This window comes from Dasypus novemcinctus, chromosome 12 (genome assembly GCF_030445035.2).
Source record: "Dasypus novemcinctus isolate mDasNov1 chromosome 12, mDasNov1.1.hap2, whole genome shotgun sequence".
Lineage (NCBI taxonomy): Eukaryota > Metazoa > Chordata > Mammalia > Cingulata > Dasypodidae > Dasypus > Dasypus novemcinctus.
In genome coordinates this window covers 11,973,388-11,993,157 of record NC_080684.1, presented here as the reverse complement: position 1 = coordinate 11,993,157, position 19,770 = coordinate 11,973,388, and the positions used below count along the sequence as shown (strand labels likewise).

General features: G+C 37.1%; 2 protein-coding genes across 6 annotated transcripts in view; one reads left to right on the top strand and one right to left on the bottom strand.

Moving 5' to 3' along the window:
• Positions 1 to 5,653, bottom strand: part of IRAK4 (interleukin 1 receptor associated kinase 4) — a 56,545-nt gene extending 50,892 nt beyond the window's left edge. For 2 of the 4 annotated variants that reach the window (XM_058307844.1, XM_071218787.1), the window contains exon 1: positions 5,490 to 5,579. The gene's annotated coding sequence lies outside the window, so the exon portion shown is untranslated. Of the gene's footprint in view, positions 1 to 4,761 lie in introns of all 4 variants that reach the window. The other 2 variants (XM_058307843.1, XM_058307845.1) reach the window with 2 other exon arrangements.
• Positions 5,654 to 5,707: 54 nt separating this feature from the next.
• The window catches only part of PUS7L (pseudouridine synthase 7 like), a 33,490-nt gene continuing 19,427 nt past the window's right edge, over positions 5,708 to 19,770 (top strand). Inside the window, exons 1-4 of one of the 2 annotated variants that reach the window (XM_004447906.3) lie at positions 5,708 to 5,766; positions 9,204 to 10,132; positions 13,601 to 13,760; positions 15,522 to 15,714. In XM_004447906.3, coding sequence (XP_004447963.2) covers positions 5,723 to 5,766; positions 9,204 to 10,132; positions 13,601 to 13,760; positions 15,522 to 15,714 — 1,326 coding nt within the window. In that variant the 5' untranslated portion in view covers positions 5,708 to 5,722. Of the gene's footprint in view, positions 5,824 to 9,203; positions 10,133 to 13,600; positions 13,761 to 15,521; positions 15,715 to 19,770 lie in introns of both variants that reach the window. The other variant, XM_058307841.2, reaches the window with a different exon arrangement.

The window sequence follows — 19,770 nt, the reverse complement described above, 5'->3', positions numbered from 1 at the left end:
CCATCACAGACAAATGGATAAACCGTGGAATAGATAAGAGCTGTAAGAAGAAATGAAGTTATGAAGCATATGATAATGTGGATGAACCTGGAAGACATTGTGATGAGTGAAGCAAGCCAGGCACAAAAGGACAAATATTGTATGCCTTCGCTATTATGAGCTAAACATAATGAACAAACTTATGACATCAATAGCTAGAATACAAGTCATCAGAGAATGGAATGCTGAGGTTTCATCTGTGCAGAATTGGTAAAAAGTTGCTTTTAAATGTTTGGAAGTGAACAGAAATGGTGAAAGCACATAATAGGTTTGTAAATAGTAGTGCCAACATATGGGTATGATAGTGGTTTGTTTTTTGTAATTTTTTTTTTTTTGAGTAATGAAAATGCTCTAATATTGATTGAATTGATGAGCGCACAACTCATTGATCATACCAAATACCACTAATTGTACACTTTAGATAAACTGTATGGCTTATGAGAAAAAAAAAATAATAGAGTGGTTTGGGGGAAAATTGCACCAAATGTAAGCTATGGATTAGTCAGTGGTAATACTTTGATGATGTTGTTTAATAATTTTTTACAAATGTTTCACGACAGTGTAAGGTTTTGTGGTGGGGTGATGTATGGAAGCCCTGTATGATGCTATGTATGCTTGGTTTATAAGTTCACAACTTTTACCACACATTTATTGTTTATATATGCTTATGTATGAATGATATATTATACTTAACTAAAATGTTTTTAAAATGAAAAAATAAAGCATGGTTCTAGTACAAGGACAGACATATAGATCAATGGAATGGAATTGGAAATTAAGAAATAAGCCTGCACATCTAAGACTAATTGATTTTTTTTTTTACAAGGTACCGGGGACTGAACCCAGGACCTTGAATGTTGGAAATGGGCACTCAACCACTGAGATACATCTGCTCCCCAATAAGAGTTGGTTTTTTCATTTGTTTGCTTGTTTGTTTTTTAGGAGGTACCGGGATCAAACCAGGACTTGTACATGGGATACAGCCACTCCCCATAACTGATTTTTGAAAAGGGTGTCAAGTTCACTCTATTGGGAAGTAACAGACTTAAACAAATTGTGCTAGGAAAATGAATGTCCTTATTCAAAAGAATGAAGGGGACATCTACCTCACACCATATAAAAAAATCAACTCAAAATGGATCAAGACCTAAATATAAGAATCAGAACTACAAAACTCCTAGAAGAAAACAAAAGGAAGCAGCTTCAGGACCTTGTATTAGGCAAGGGTTTCTATACACCCAAAGCATGGTTAACAAAAGATAAAATAGATAAATGCTTTTATCAAAGTGAAAAACTTTTGTGCCTCGAAGGACTTTATCATGAAAGTAAAAAACTAAATTACATAATGGGAGAAAGTATTTGGAAACTACATCCAGTAAGGGTTTAACATCTAGAATATATATAGAAATCTTACAAGTCAACAACAAAAAAAAGACAACCCAATTAAAAAATGGGTCAATGATTTGACTAGACATTTCTCCAAAGAAATACAGATGGCCAAAGAACACATGAACACACGCTCAACATCATTAGCAATTCATGAAATGCAAATCAATGAGATACCATTTTGCATCCACTAGAATGGTTATTTTATTTTAAAAATGGAAAATTACAAGTGCTGGAGAGGTTGTGGATAGATAGGCACACTCATTCATTGTTGGTAGAAATGCAAACTGGAGCAGCTACTGTGGAAGACAATTTGGTGGTTCTTTAGAAGGTTAAGTATAGAATTACCATATGACCTGGTGATCCCCCTTCTAGGTATATACCCCCCAATACTGAAAGTAAGACTTGAATAGATTTTTATACGCTGGTGTTCATAGTGGTATTAGTCACAATTGCCAAAACATGGAAGCAATCCAAGTGTCCATCAATGAATGAATGGATAAACAACATGTGGTACATACACACAATGGAATATTCAGGAGTAAAAAGGAATGAAGTTCTGATATATGCAACAATATGAATGGATCTTGAACATGTTGAGTGAACTAAGCCAGGCACCAAAGGACAAATATTGCATGATCCCACCAATATGAAATAATTTGAATAAGCAAATCCACAGAGTCAGGAACTAAAATTTAGGTTACCAGAGGCTAGATGGGGCTAGGGAATGGCGAGTAAGGGTTAAATGGTAGAGTTTCTATTTAGAGTGATGGAAAAGTTTTAAAAATGGATGGTGATGACAACAGCAAAACATTGTACATGTAATTTAACAGAACTCATATATATATATATATATATATAAGAATGTGGTTAAAAGGGGAAATTTTAGATTGTATATATGCTACTAGAATATAATTTTAAAAACACAGGACTGCACAACACAAAGGGCCTAACGTAAACCATGGAGTAGAGCTAATAGTACAACGATAACAATATTCTTTCATCAATTGTAACGAATGTATCACATTAATGCAAGGTGTTATTAATAAAAGGGACATATAGACCTCTGCATTTTCTGCACGATTTCTCTCTAAACCTACAACTCATCTTTAATAAAAAAAGAGTAGGAAGAGAAGGAGTGAGAGAAGAGAGACGAAGAAGAGAAAAAGAAGGCAGTGGTCCTCAAACTTGGTTTAAAAAATTATGGACCCAAAGGGCTTTTGTTTATGTGGGTTATTTATATATATATATATACACACACACACACACACATATATATACATATATATGTGTATATATATACACACATATATGTATAACAAATATACTGTGAGAAATTTAGAAATTATTTATTCATTAATTCATTTAAAATAACTAATAAACTACATGTTAGTATACATATTTTTAAGGAAAAAATATATTTACCAAAAATAAATAAATAAATGTGACATTGTTTTACAGCTTTGCAAATCTCTTCAATGTCCAACTTAAGACAAGTAGATTCTCTTATCTATGCTACATTCAATGGGCTACAACATGTTTTTTTGGTTGACATACATGAAAAAAAATCCAGCTTCAAAAAGGCATATAGTTGGATAAGGGAGTGGTATTTTAATAGCTATTTCAGAAAGCAATATTTTTCTCTGAGATACAACCAAACGTTTTGACAGAGGTAATTTCCTAATGGTTAGCTGCAATGTGCAATGTGAAACCAAATCAATGAACCTTGTCACATTAAATCTATTGCATTCTAAATGGACCTTTTTACCCATACATAATTTTGATCTTATAAATTTCCTGAAAGGGTTTCAGAGACCTCAACCACACTTTGAGAACAGCTGGTATATGGTTTTAAGATTTAAGCTAGTTGAAGATTCAAAAGGGATAGTGAATTGAGATAGTGGAGGAATTAATCTTGAATGGGAGGCTTTCTCTGAATCTAGAAAAAGGGAAGCAGAGGCTTAAATACAGACATATTTGAAGGGAGGGAGTTTTCATGCATTGCTATGTTCTTTATGAAGTGAGTGAGGTCACCTAGGGCTAGGTAGAAGAATTGTCCAAGCCTGTTGTAAGCACAGACACCTAATAAACACCTACTATTCCTTCAAGTCCAACTCCAAAGGCACTAATTAGCTTCCCTTGACAGTCATCCCTTTTGATCCAAAATGTCACCTGGCTATTCTTATAAAATAATGTATTGCTTATGTGTTGGCTTTCTCTGCTAGACTATATAGGCTATATGATCTCCAGGGCAGGGACCCAAACAGATTCACTTTTAACAGCTGCTCAAAAACATTTGTGCTGAATAAGAGTTAAGGAAAGACTGAATGTTTTTATTAAGAAATCTTATCTGCCTATAGATTTTTGCAATTGCTCCATTCAAGTTACTTTTTTCTTAGTTACAGAAATTTCTTTCCATTGTAAGCAGCACAATATGACTGACAATGCTAGTAAAGGTAGAACTGCTTACAAATCCTAAAAGCTGGCACCGAAACACAGGGGATTGAAAATAAAAAGTTTATCATAAGGTCAGTGGGATAAATTCTGCAGTTCTCCTGCACCCATATTTCGAGAAAGAGGTGATATTGGAAAAGAGGCCATCTGACAACTTCTCCACACTTATACGCATACCAGTTCTATACCGCAGAATTTAAAATTATACTTTAAGCATACATTCATGTATCATCCCCAATAAGAAAAAGATGTCATTTCAAAAACGGTCTGAAAGAAAGTAAGAAAGTCAACTTTTGGGATATTTGAGGGAAAACTTGTCCAGGCAGATTAGTAAATGCAAAGACCAAAAGTGGCCCGTTGAGAAACAGCAAGCAGACGGTGAAGCTGGAGAGGAGGAGCAGGAGAGTAGCAGATGAGGTCAGAGAGGCAAAGCAGGGCAGGTCTCCAAGGGCTTCATAGTTCTGTTTATCCTCTCAGAGAAGACGGTGCAGGTTTGAGAAGAGACAGGCTCCAAATCTATGTCTTAAAAGGGCCCTGGGGATGCTGCTGAGAATAAACTATACCGGAGTAAAGGCAGAGAAGCAGGGAGAGCCAATTAGGAGACTACATTAATAATTCACGTGGGAGACTTGGACTAGCGTGGTAGCAGAGAAAGTGCAAAGTCCTTGGATGCTGGATGTCTTCAGAGACAGGGTGTGGAGTGTGAGAGGATGCTGTGGAGGTTTTTGGTCTGAACAACAATTTCGTGACATCTCTAGCAATGGAGAAGGCGGCAGAAGGCACAGATTTGGTCTGGAAGATCAGGGGCTCCACTGGGAAAAGTAGAAAGCAAAATCCAAATGAACATTTAGCGTGAAAGAGAAAAGTAAGAGACATTTCAACCTTCTGACAGGCGTCTCCAAGGGTTACCCCCAGAAAACGCTGAGGTAGATTTTCATATCCTGGGCTCGTAGGGCAGATGAGTTTTCGAGGTACTCAGCAGTGCTTCACCTGTTCCCATTCTAAATAAACAGCTCGTGTGCTTTCTCAGGTTTTCCAATTCTGGGTTGTTGTTGTTTTTTAAATCCTTTGGTCTCCTCTCTTGTTCCCAGGCTTACGTACACTTCTCCCATCAGATAATGTACTTATCCGAACCTTACACCCCCTTTCCACTTTCCAATTTCCCGGAAGCTTGGAAACTGGAGAAGCAAGCTTCCTAGACCCGTGGAGAGGCGCAGGACGCTTTCCCGGCCACGAGCATCCCCGCCGCGTTCTGGGCTTACTTCCCGGCTCTCGGGAAGTGAGACTTCATTTTGCAAACGGGGTCAGAGAACCGCAGCCTGGAAGTTGAGAAACCAGGCGACGGGCTGACCGAGTCCGGGTGGAGCTGGGTAACGCCTCAGGTTCCCACTCACGTCCGACTAACTTTCTGATCCCGGGGGACCCACCCAGGCCACGATCCTGGGGCAGATTCTGTCCACGCAACCTACTTCCTCTCTAACGCCTCACTCTGAAGAGACGGCTTTAAGGGCGAGCTGCGACTGGAAGCGGTCACCCGACAACCCGGGAGCTGACGGGAAGCCGTGACGGCGACTGCGAGACAGGAGAGGCGGAAGCCGAGAACCCCTTACCTGCGCGAGCGCGCGCGCGGGGCGAGCGGGGCGCCGCCCGCAGAGCGAACGGCCTGGACGGCAGCGCGCAGGGAAGCGGCGGCGCCGGGCGGGGGCGGGGGGGGAGGGGGCGGGGCGCGCTGCCAGGCCCCGCCCCCTCCCTGCGTCCCGGGATGGCTACTCACGGCGTCTTTTACGCGGGAGCCTGCCCCTTTACGCCCCGGTCCCCGGCTGACTAGTTAGACTTTCCGAGCATGCGCAGACTGTTGCGCCGAGCCGCGCCTTCCAGGGAGGCGAGGTAGGCTGCGTAGCACTGCTTTGGCTTTGTGGGGAGTGTGTCTGGGGCAGTGACAAGGTTGGCGCTGGGGACACCGCCTCTGTCCTCACAGGGAGGGCGACAGTGGGCTGGCCGCGCCGTGGGCAGGAGGGGAGTGAGGTTGTGAGAAGCAGGTGGAGCTCCCGGCAGTGTCTGAAGGCACTTGAAGGACGCGTGAGGCGGCAGCGCCCCGGAGCCTCTAATTCTGTGGCTTGGCGGCCTGGGCGGTAAATGGAGGAAGAGCAGGATGAAGGAGGAGCTACCTTGCTCCATTTCGACCCCCTTCCCAGGCTCCTTCCCCAAACTGCAGGTCTCCAACTCCGACTTGCCTCCACTTCACCAGACTGTTGCTGAGGAACCCTGACGCTTAACTCCACGTGGGCTCCTTGGCTGCCTCCATTTCAGATCTAGACTCTCTTAACACTTCCCTGACTCCCATCCTCAACCTTTCTCAAATCATTCGCCGTCTCAGGTCTCTGCGTTTGCCCATTCTTTTACTAAGATGCTTGGTCGGAATCCCTTTATTGTTATCTTCTTCCCTTGTTCTCCCTATTACACTAGCCTGGAATGTCATCGTATCTTCCTTTTTTCTGGAGAAAGCAATGACCATATTCTTTCCAGTGCCAATATCTGCACCTGTTCGTTTGATCTTATCACTTCCCAACTCTGCTGTAACTCCAACAGATGTTTTTGGTTCAGTGTCATCAGAATCATCTTACTAAAGCACGTTAATTATTGTGTCACTTTTCTACTCAAGCATCTCCTGTGGCCATCCGTTGATCATCTAATGGATTCTAAGCCCTTGTCAGGGTATTCTTTCTTTCATTGCCTGGTTCTAATCCAGCTGTTTCCAGAACTGTACTAGAAAATTCTTTTCTCCCTACTGCTGCGTTTGGGCTATTTATGTTTTCTCTAACACATTGCATATTTTGTTTGTATGTTAAGATATTCTCTCTGTCTTATTTCTATCTCTTGAGCCCTTTTGAAACCACACTTAGATGACCACCTCTTGCATTGTGCCTTTCCTGATTATCACAGTCAAATTTCTTCCTCTTTGCTCTTAGAGCTCTTATTTTGTACTAGTTGTTTTATTCATTCAGCAATCAATAGTAATTGCATGCCTGCTATATGTTTGACACTGTTTTAAATTTGGGATAATCAGTGCTGAATGAGAGAGACAAGATTCCTGCACTCAAGGAGTTATATAGTAGTTGGAGGAGATAGACAATAAATATGAAGAAAATTATTAGAAACACTATGCAGAAAATGAAATAAAACAGGATTTTTGTCAAAGAGAATGGTTTATTAGTTCCTTTAGATACTGGTCATGGAAGACCTCTCTGAGAGTGTGCTTCCAAAAGATAGAACTACATGACCAGGGAAGGAATTTTTGTTATGTTTTTTTAAGTACCAGAGTCATGGATTGAAGCCTGGACCTCACGTGTGGGAAGCCAGAGCTCAACCACTGAGTCATATTGGGTCCCCCAAGTTGGTCTGTTCTCTTCTTTGCTTGTTTGGTTGTTTTGTTTGTTTGTTTGTTTCTAGGAGGCCCGGGGAACTGAACCCAGGAACTGCTTGAGCCACATCAGCTCCCAGGAATAATGTAAGCAGCAGGACAGTTAGTGCAAAGGAACTGAAAAAGGCCAGTGTAGCTGGAGTGTAATGGGTAATGAGGAAAGGGTACAAGTTGAATTTGGTGAATGAACAGGATACAGAATCGGAAGTCTTTGGAAACCAGTTTAAGGAATTTGGATTTTATTATACGTGTAGTTAGAGGGCTTTAAAATGGGTGTGATATGATTTAATTTATCTTTTCAAACATTCTGGCTGCTATATGAAAAGTGGACAATGGTGGGTTGTAGAAACTGAGATTAGAGGCCTTCATGATATCAAAGAATTTCTGGAATGGAAATAGGAAAGTAGGGGTGCTGAAAGGACAGTGGAGTTGATGAGAGAGCCGGATGCTTCAAGTTGATGTTTTGGAGGATGGTCAAGGATATTACTGTGGGAGTGTACTACTGAGATGAAGTGGAGGTGGGAGGTTGAGGAACTGAGGGACCTTGATGTTAAATGGAAGATCCATGTGGATGATCATGGAAGTCATGCTGGATAGGAAGATAGTGAGCCAGGTGTTAAGTCATCAGTGAATAAAAAGGAGTCTTCAGAGTGAGGATGACAGCATTTGGTAAAGCCAAATGGCATTAACTTCAAAGGAACTGGGATTTTTTTTTAAGGTAGCAGAGGAAAAATGGTTTGTAAGGAGTAGTGGGAAACATAGAAAATACCCCCAGGTCTTAAGGTATGTAGTATGTGAAAGGAAAAAGAGCCTTCACTTGGGAGGAGTATGGAAGAACTAGTCTGGAGGAAATACCCAGGTTTCAACTAGGTCAAGAAATTGAAGGGAATGTGCAAGAAATTAAGGAAATTACATATACCCTTGTATGTTCCCTAGGAATTAGGATATAGAGAATTTGCTGTGATTTCTTCATGGCTCAGTTGAAGGGATTGAGAAGGTGGTGGAGGAGAGGAGTGTTGGTTAAGTGGTTCAGATTAGTAGAATATGTTGTAGAAATGGAGATGAAGATTCAGATGATGACAGATTACCTGGAGAATGTGGGTTTCTGATGGTAGCTAAATGATATAGGGCCTTTGGGTAACTCATCTTTCCTGCAGCAACATCTGTTAAGATAGCCATTGATTGTGTGAAGAGTGAGTGAAGGCTTCCTCAGAGGCCAGTGTTTTGTCTACTGCTCCAAGAAAGCGCTACAAGAGTCTCTTCTCTCTGAGGGCAATGTACTATAGTTGGAAATGTCCTCTGGGTCACCCTCAAAAGTTTGTGCCCATCTCAATGAGGGCTTTAGAGAAGGTTTAAGTTTCAGAACTAAGTTAAGCCTACCTTAAAACATAATCAAATTGTAGCTGGTAAATAGAACTGTGTTTACTTATCAATTTAGGCTATTTCTTCTCGTCTTTTCCTTGTCTCTTTTCTAATTCCCGTCTAATTTATAAAAAGGAAGCCAAAAGTTCTCTGGAATTAGTTAGAAATTTTAGATTTTATGGATAGTTTGGGCAAATTATTGTACACACTTCTATCTTCTAGTTTCTTCTTTGGGGAGAGTACAAATGGTATTTTTCAGGTAAGGCTGAAATTGGCCTATATTATGCTTAGATGATAAATAGAAGTATGAGGTGGGTAAAGAGTCAAGTTACAAATCACCAGCTATATCAGAAAAATAATTTTCCTAAGTATTCATCTTGGTATAGGAGAATCAAAGTACACATCATAATTTACTTATGTAATTTCAGGGGACCCTGGATTGAGAGGAGAAAGAAAATTAAATTAATCCTGTGAACCTATTCCTTTTTTGATATCCGCACCTTCTTTCTGCTAACTGCCTGCCTCTTTATTTCTTTTGCAGACATTATCATTTAAGAATGGAAGAAGATACAGATTATAGAATTAGGTTTAGTTCTTTGCGTTACATTAATGATCATGTTGGATTTCGTGGCACTCTAAAAAGCTCACCAAGTGACTTTGTGGTTATTGAGATTGATGAACAGGGACAGTTAGTTAATAAGGCCACCAATGAACCTGTTTATAAGAGTAGTGAAATACTACCTGAGCCAAATCATCTTGCCAAAAAAAGAAAATTAGATCTTCAAAATTTTACCTTTGAAGATGGAAGTAACCAAGACCTTAATACTTTTACTACATGCTCCAAAGGTGATCAGAATCATCAGTCTGGTGCAGAAAATGAAGAGGCTATCAATGAAGGACCTTCCAAATGTGAAGAAGAAAAAGCTGATGTATTAGGCTCTTTGTTAGATAAAGAAACTAATGAATTATTGAATCAGTTTGCCCATGAAATAAAAGAGGAATTGAATTCTGGAAATAAACTAATTAGACCATCATCTTCTGAATTCTCCTTAGGCAGAATCCTTGACAAAAACCAGAGGGCCATTTTACATAGTGCTATTAGGCAGAAATTTCCGTTCTTAATAACGGTAGGAAAAAATAGTGAAATTGTTGTAAAACCAAATCTTGAATATAAAGAACTCTGTCACTTGGTATCTGAAGAAGAAGCATGTGAATTTTTAAAATATTTAGATGCAAAGCAAGAAAATTCCAAATTTACCTTTAAACCTGATAACAACAAAGACCACAGAAAAGCTGTCCACCATTTTGTCAACAAAAAGTTTGGAAACCTTGTAGAAACCAAATCCTTTTCTGAACCGAATTACAATATTGGTAATCCAAATGTAGCGATAACAGTAAGATTTAGGGAAAAAGCACATAAGCCCAGGAAAAGGTCTCTTGAATGCCAGGAAAGAAAAGTTATATATACAGGTAATTTAATAAGTCATCATTTTCTTGGATAGGCTTAGTTAAATTTAAAATTTTGGGAAAGTTGAATAATTTAAAAATGAACAATAGACTTTGCCAGAGGGATATTTGAAAGAGTATCTGTTATTTTATGGAAGATAAAGCCTTTTAGATTACACTAAATGTAAATATTAGCCTTAACTGATGATAGTATGGTTAACACACAGAAGTTAGCATAGTCACAAATTTATAAAGTTGAAGCAGTTATTTTGTGTTTAATAACTTTTATTGGAGGTAAGTCTTAATTTCATATTTTGAAAGTTAATTAAAATTAAGTATTTGGGGATAAATAAAATGTGGATATTATGTTTGGAAAATGAAGCGAATACCCTGTAATCCAAAACAAATTTTCCTACCCATAGTTAGGCATGAACCTGAAAATTTTTGTAGAAAGCACCTTCCTTCAGTTCTGTCAGTAGTTTAGAGAAGAGGTTATTAAACTTTGACATATATGATAATCACCCAGAGGTCTTATTAAAACATAGATGTTTGAGCCTCATTCCCAGAGTTCTGATTCAGAAGGTTTTCAGTGGGCCTTTAACAAATTCCCAATTGATGCTTTTTTACAGGTCTTGGGACCACGTTTGTGAACCACTATTTTAGGGGGTATGTTCAATTCCCAGGATGGGATAGAACTGATGAAATCTCACTCTACAAGTCTGACCAAGTTTAATCGGCTTATATTTTACTTGAAGTATGAGTAGTGTTTTAGATGGTTATGTTTTTATAAATGTATACTGCAAAGCATTTAATATAAAACCATTGAAATAAATTTGGGCAGATATATGTGGCACAGAAACAAGAGTGTACTGTGTAGGGAATCTGGTATAAATGAAAGAAGCCTGTAGGTGTGCTTCCATATTTTGGCTTTACTCATAAAAGGATTTATGACCTGCTTACCTATAAAACCTAGTTTCCAAACAAATATAAAAAATGGGAAGAATAATAGGTTGGGCGAGTTACTTAATAATTCATAACTTTTGAATTGTATTTATAAAAGTGGTAGTAATAATGCCTAATTCACAGTAATATTTTAAGGATTAAGTAAAATAATCAGTGAAATTTTTAGCACATAATTGATACCCAGGAGTTAACTTATTGTTCTCAAAAGTTTCTGTCTGGTTATGTGACTTGCTTTTTCTAAGCGAAAGCTGGTGGTATGTGACATGACACATTAGGCATGCAATAAATGTTAACAAATAAGAAAGCTATTTTGAGGATAAATGAAAATAGCATTACATGAAGGGAATTGATTTAAGCAGCTCTAGGAATTCTTTTATTTTTATGTTACTTAAAATTGTAATTCTTAATTTGAATTAATGAACAAAAAATTGTGGAAAATTTATTAAATTAGCTTTAGTTTTGCTAAGAGTTTGACTGGTTGCAGGGATATATTAAAAGGACAAATTGATGGTCCCCCAGAGGGCAGCATGAAGGTACTGGGATACCTGGCAGTTCAAGAACAGAAAAAGACCAGATTACACTTTGCCCAGATTTTGCTAAAGCCAACCTTTTATGAGAATCACATCGTGGACCCCTGAAATGATAGGATCAACAAATCTTGTGGATATTAAGATATTTCTTATTGCTTTGACTATTTGGCCACATCTTCCAAAATCATTTTATTTAAATGCTACCATTAATCCTATTATGACAATAGCTGAAATATTTGAGGCTATAATTACCCAACATTTTAAATGTAGCTTTTTATTTCACTTAATTTTCAGATAGCTTATATAAATAGTTGTCCTGGAGTAAAGGTTTATGCTCAAATCCATTTGGTCAAGGTACACTGTAAGCATAAAGAACAAATTGTGATTAATTTGACAGAATTAATTTGTCTGATTCTCTCTTCTCCTCCACTTCTTTTATAAGTTCTTTATGAATAACAGGAGTAATAATACATTTAATTTATCGGTGCCTGAATGGAGAGTTTGGAGAATCCTAGAAAGCTTTTATGATAGCACTAAGAGCAGTGATCCTACTGGTAAAAAGTTTTAGGAAATAATGGACAGTGCTTAATATTCTTCAGAAATTTTATTTGTTACCATTTAATTCTTAAACATGTAAGTAAAAACTGAGTATATTATTCTAATAAAATTAAAACATTCAAAATATACAACATTGAGTTTAAAATTGTCACATAATGCACAATATGCATGATTTCGAAACTTGCTGTCATACATTTTAAAAGATAATTCTGTATCAGACCGTATAGATCTTCATCCTCATTCTTTTAAACTACTACCTGTTATTCTAAAGTATGGGTATTACAGGTTCTTGGTTAGCCATTTCATATGTAATAGAAGGATGTGAAATGCAGGCATCTTTCTTCTTGCTGGGTCACAGATTATGTCTATGTTTAATGTTCATTTCCTTAGAGTACTACTCTTCAGAAGGGCCTTTATAACTGCTGCTGCTGATTACAGCAGTTGAACTAAAATATATTAATTTTAAGAAAAAAAAAAGTTGCTTTTCCTTCTCACAATTGGAGGGGAGAGGGTAGTATTTCAAAATACCTCATAAGTCAGTTTGGTAAGTTAAGGATTGGGATGTTTGCTGTTGTCGATGCCTGCAGGTTATACATATAGGCCAAGACATTGGGAGGCTTGTTGTTGCTGATACCTTATTTGTTTCTCCCCCCCGCCCCCGGCCCCGGCCTCATCCTCTTTCCAACCCCTCATATCATAGCCATTTATTTAAACATCTACCATGAAGCAATCACTGTTTTAAATACTAGAAAGCTGGCCTAGAATTCCCAGTCTATGGGTTGGACAAAGAGAAATTATAATACAAGGTGTCAAGTGTCATAATACAGATAATGACTAATTATGGAATTCATTTGTTCACTTAATTAAAAACTATTTGAATACTTACTGTGTGCTGGGCTGAGGATATAATGGTCATAAAACAAGAATGATGCCTGCTTTGGGAGCATTCAGTCTTAGGAGCCTGAGAAGAATTTGAGGGAGAAGTCCTCTTGTTGTTGGGCCTTGAGGAATGAATAGGAGTGTGACAAGTAATAAATGGAGTGAGCATGTATGTCAAACAGAAGAGCTAAAAGGTTCAAAGGTACAAGGCTGTGGAAAGATCTAGTCCATGCAGACATGAGAAGTTCTCTGTGTGAGGATTATAAAATGTAGGAATGCAAGCAGCAAATGCAGAGACTGGCAGATAAATTGGGGCCAGATAGTAATGGCATCAGAATGCCAAATTAAGGAATTTAGATTTTTCTGTAAGCCTTTAATGAGCCAACTTGCGTTGTATTATAAAATTAGCTGAAATCTTTGACGCTGATTTTCTGTTTTGATTAAAAAATACTCCTTATACTTTAAGTTATTTGATTCATATCTGTCTGATGAGAATGTAATTCATGTATAGTAGCTGTTGGCTGTTTTTTTCTTTTGTAATCTTGGATTATTTTTGTTTCAGCTTTTACCCTACAAAAGGAAAATCTGGAAATGTATGAAGCAGTTGGGTTTTTAGCTATCAAACTTGGTGTAATTCCTTCGGATTTTAGTTATGCAGGCCTTAAAGACAAGAAAGCCATCACCTATCAAAAAATGGTCATTAGGAAAGTGACTCCAGAGAGGTAATAAAGCAATCCTTTGCAAGATAGAACTTTATTTTCTTAATTGCATCAACTAGATATATATATAAGATAAAAAACAGAATTATACTGGGGACATATTAATCTATTTTCAATATTGATTACTAAGCAGCACATTCTCCATTAATAATAGAGTTATCTTCCAAATAGAGTTATATGTTAAGTTTACAATGAAAGTAAAGGCAGTTTCAGGATAGAAATTTTGACAAGCAGTAGATTTTAAATTATCTAAGTTATTTTTAAATACCCCAAACTATATTCAAATATGCATTTATATTCAGGACATTATCTTACAAATCTTTTGTTTTTCTAATCACTGTAATAATTTTATACCTTTATTATCTTGATTTCTTACAATTTAAAATAAATCCTTATTAAGTAGAATGTAAAGTAGTCAAGTTTAGCCTACTTTTGGTTCAAACAAATTTTTAAAATATTTACTTTTAAAAGCAAATCACTGGAGAATGGATGTTGCTCAGTAGTTGAACACCCACTTCCCATGTGCAAGGTCCCAGCTTCAGTTCCCTGTACGTCCTAAAAAAAAAGAAGCAAATATATTGTTTTATGAAAATTTATGTTATGAAATATTTCAAAATCATGTTTTTTGGTAGTTCATCCTATAGACTACTTTGTTTAACATTCCCTTCTTTTTGGACATAGAAATTCTTCCCAGTTTTTCACTATGAATAATACTGATTAATATTCTTATACTTAAATCTTTGCTTTATGGATAATTTCCTTTAGATAAACTTCAAAAAGCTGATGAATCGTAGTGCCAAAATTCAGCCTAATTTGATGTAATATTGATATATTAATCCTCCATCATTAGTTGTTCAAGTATCTACTCTTTGTAAGTGGACCCTTCTAAGCTCTTCAGAGCTCTTAGATGAGGGACAAAAAAAAAGGATATATGATTTTTGTCTTTGTGTTCAAGAAGTTTATTACTGGTAAGAGAGAAGGCCATTAGACATTAAAAAGATTTTAGATAAAGGTAGTTTTTAACAACCAAGGACAGACAATAAGTGTTACTAATTTCTGGGAGAAGAGTGTACTTTCATTTAGCTTTATGGATATGCAATTTTAATTATCTTCAAGTATTAGTGGGATTATAGCAGATAATATAGCAGATAATATAGCAGATGGAGGGGCAGTAAACGAAACTGTCAGCCTAATAAAACAGATAATTCCTATTAGGACTACAGAAAATATGGATGTGAAAAAAAATTTTGATCAGATCTTGTGGGATCTTGAAGGTTATGCTAAGATCACTGGAAGCTCCTTTGTAGATGGTGGGGAAGAATTGAAATTTGAGTGAGAGAGTGTCCAGAGTGGAATTTTAGTAAAATCCTCTGGTGCTAGTGTTTTTTTGTTTTGTGTGTGTGTGGTAGTGTTAGGGGAAGAGAGTGAAGAGGAAAGAAGCAAACTCTGGAAACAGGAAGAGCAGGAGAACGTTTAGGAGGTTCTATCACTTGAACTAGGAGAGGTCAAAAGGTCTACAGAGATAGGTTGATGGCATCAGGAAACTATGTTTAGGCTCTTAAGATAACTGTAAGTATAACCCTTTAATAATGGCTTTTAATGTGCATTTGTTGAAACAGCAAATTAACTTTTGAACTTAGCACAAGAAAATTTTGTATTAGTGTTCTGATATAGATGGTTGCCTGGTAACTATCATTTAAAACCTACATGAAAGCTGGTTATTACACGGTGTGATTTAACTGTCTATGTGATTATCATTTATAGGTTGAAAAGTATTGAAAAAGAGATTGAAAAGAAAAGAATGAATGTGTTTAATATTCGTTCTGTAGATGATTCCCTTAGACTCGGTCAGCTCAAAGGAAATCACTTTGATATTGTTGTCAGGAATTTACAAAAGCAAATAAATGATTCTGCAAACCTAAAAGAGAGGATTCTGGAGGCAATAGAAAATGTTAAGGTAAGAAAACTCAGTATCAAAATAAAATGTTATAGGAAAATTTTCATAATCCCTTTCTGCCTTGTAACAGAGGGGAGGTTCTCCTTTTTCTTGTGTACCTTTTCCTTTTATGTGCATGCATAATTATTTTCCAAAATGTTAATTAGGGCCATTTGGCTTTTCTTTAATTTTATTCTTAATACATTTTTGTATTAAAACAAAAGGATGGTGTAATTTTTTAAAGTACAGTGCATGAAGTTCCCCAGAGAGATGAAAAAAACTATCCTTTTATAATAAGAGAGATTTCTTTTAACATCTGCCATACAGTGTAGAATTTTTTTCCAATCTAAGTTTTTGTGCTGTATACAAATGATATATCATATACATTTATGTCTTATGGTAAGAAATTACTTAGCATAACTTTTTTTTTTTTTTAGGGGGTACTGGGGGTTGAACCTAGGACCTTCTACATGGGAAGCAAATGCTTAACCACTGAACTATATCCACTCCCCAATCACTCCCCAAAGAGACAAAGAGAGTGTTGGTTTTTTCATTTTTGTTTGTTTGTTTTTAGAAGGTTCTGGAGTTTGAACCTGGGACCTTATATATGGGAGGCAGGCACTCAACCACTTGAACTACATCCAATCTCTCTTAACATAACTTTTAAAATAACATTTGCCAAACATCTAAATATGCACACAAAACCTCAGCCATTTAGTATGATCATCTAGACCAGGAATCAAAAAACTTTTTCTATAAAGGACCAGATAATAAATGTTTTTTGCTTTGTAGTCATAAGGTCTCTGCCATAACTACTTAGCTGCCATTGTAGCTTGGAAGCAACCGTAGACAATACATAAATCAATGAGTGTGTAGCTCTTCTAATAAAACTTTGTTTATAAAACCAGGTGATGACCCCTGATCTTGCCCAGTAATTCTCAACCCTGGAGAACTTAAAAAAAAAAAAATTCAGTGGTTGGTGCCTACTCCCAAACCAATTAAAAATCTTTTGGGTTGGGAGCATAAGTATTGGTATTTTTTTCTTAACTCCCCAGATAATTCCACTGCCTAGTCAACATTGAGAAACACTGGCCTAAACATGACTTTGGTCATGGACCTATTTTACACAATTTATGCCTCTCCAGCAGGAAAGCAAAGAAAAAACTGATTTTTAATCAATACTGTGTCTTACAGTCAGGGAAATATCTTCCAAGTAAAGATCTTTTGAATCTAGCACATTCACTTGTGTGTAGGGATATCCTGATTGTATACTCTTCACATATTTGGTATTTTCTTCCTTTTTTCCTTGGCCTACCTTAACTTCTACATTTTGTGTTCTGAAAAACTCTAATGAAAAGGATATCTTTCAAAAGGGGAAAGGGTGTTGCTCTGAACTCAAGGCATTCCTTGCCTGTCTCTCATTTGGCACTGACAGGCGTACAACTGCCCTATTATAAAATCCACAGTGGGAATAATCTTAGCTTTAGCCAGGGTTTCTTCTCATGATAAAGGAAGGGAGTTCAGAAGCTCTGAAAACAAGGAGTCTTCTGATTTTGAGGGCTATCATTTTGATGGTTATAAACCTTCTGTTATATCTAACTCTAAATGATTTAAAGGGATAATTTAAAACTTTCTGGCTATTTTAGGATACTATCTGATGTTACTTCTCTAATTTGGAAATAAAATAAATTTAACTATGATAAACTCTATCTGTAGAATGCACGCATTTTTGTGAATGGTGTGAGGTATACAGTGACTTGTACCATGCATGCCAAGAGCAAATTGTCTCAACATCTTTTATTGAATAGCTTCATCCTTTCCTCCTCTGTTCAGCACTGATAGCTCTGTCACTTACGGAGTTACTAAATTTGCATGCATACGTTTCTGGGCTCTGCTGGTCCGTTGTTCCATCCCTGTGCCTATATCAACTTGTATTAATTCCTGTAGCTTTATAACAAGACTTGATGTCCAGTGGGCATGTCTTCATTCTTCCCCATTCTTCTTCCAGTGTAGTCTAGGTATTCTTGACCCTTAATTTTTCCATATGTGTTTTATAACCCTCTTGTCACATTCCATGAAAAATCCTAGTGGGAATGCATTTGAGAGGAAATTGAATCTATTGTATAAACTGGAGAAGTTGCCATCTTTACATAATTGAATTTCCTTCTCCAGAAATATATATCTCTGTTCATTTATGTCTTTTTAAAATATCTTTCTCTAAAAAGCCTTTTTAATCTTTTGTTAGTGTTATTTTTGGGTATCTTAGATATTTTTACTATTGTAATTTTTTTAAAAAAGATTTATTTTTTATTTATTTCTCTCCCCACTCCCCACCCCTGTCTGCTCTCTGTGTCCATTCCCTGTGTGTTCTTCTGTGTCTGCTTGTATTCTCATCAGTTGGCACTGGGGATCTGTGTTTCTTTTTGTTGCATCATCTTGCTGTGTCAGTTCTCCGTATGTGTGGCACCACCCCTGGATGGGCTGTGGTTTTGTGCGGGGTGGATCTCCTTACATGGGGGCCACTCCTTGCACTGGGGGCATCCTTACATGGGAGATGTCCCTGCATGGGCCAGCATTCCTTGTGCACAGCAGCACAGCATGTGGACCAGCTCACCACATGAGCCAGGAGGCCCTGGGTATCGAACCCTTGGACCTCCTTTGTGGTAGGTGACGTGCTCACTGTTGAGCTACATCCGCTTCTCTATTGTAATTTTTAAACTATTTTCTTTTTGTTGTATGTGAAGAAATACAATTGACTTTGATATAATGATTTTGCAACAGCAACTTTCCTAGATTTATATTAGTTCTAATATTGTTTTCTATAGATATTTTGATCTTGTCTTCAGTAATACCATCTGAAACCCTTTTGTTTCTTTTTTCTGACTAAAATAACTGTTGAATAGAAATGGTGATAATGGATCTCTTTGTCTTTTTCCTGATTTTGAAGGGGTTGCTTCCAACATTTTATCACTTGGGATGATGCTTCTTGTAGGATTTTGGTTGTTACCCTTAATCATGTTAAGGATATTCCTTTCCTTAGTTTATTAAGTTTTATCCCAAATGCTTGCTGGATTTATCAAATGATTTTTTTCTGCCCCTATTGATCATGTAAATTTCTCCTTTAATCTGTTAATGCATCGAGTACTATTAATTAATTTTCTAACCTTCATTCACCATTGCATTCCTGGGATAAACCCATCTTGGTTATGATGTGTGTGTTTATATAAGTATGTTGTTTTTTGTTTGTTTTTTTAAAGATTTATTTTTATTTAATTAGTTATTTTATTTATTTCTCTCCCCATCTCCCCCCAGTTGTTGGCTCTCTGTGTCCATTTGCTGTGTGTTCTTCTGTGACCACTTCTATCCTTATCAGTGGCACCGGGAATCTGTGTTTCTTTTTGTTGCGTCATCTTGTTGTGTCAGCTCTCCGTGTGTGCGGCACCATTCTTGTGTAGGCTGCACTTTCTTATGCACTGGGCGGCTCTCCTTACGAGGCGCATTCCTTGCGCATGGGGCTCCCCTACGCGGGGGACACCCCTGCGTGGCAGGACACTCCTTGCGTGCATCAGCACTGCGCATGGGCCAGCTCCACACAGGTCAAGGAGGCCTGGGGTTTGAACCCTGGACCTCCCATGTAGTAGGCAGATGCCCTATCCATTGGGCCTAGTCCGCTTCCCTATATATGTATGTTTAATGCATTGTTGGATTCAGTTCGTTAATATTTTGTTTAGGATTTTGACATCTTCGTTTATGAGTGAAATTTGCCTATAAACTTTTTTATACTGTTCATGTCTTATCTCTTATTTAAGTTTATACTTTATGTATTTATATATATATAAATACATAGTATATATGTAAATATAATATTCAATATATTGTATATACATACAACATAACATAATTAAAGTAATTATATAGATATTATTTTATTATTAATGTAGTACAATATAGAATAATATGTATTATAACATAGGTACATACATTGTGTATATAACGTACCTCATATAGAATATTATTTATATAGTAGTGTATTAGTCAGCCAAAGGGGTACTGATGCAAAATACCAGAAATCTGCTG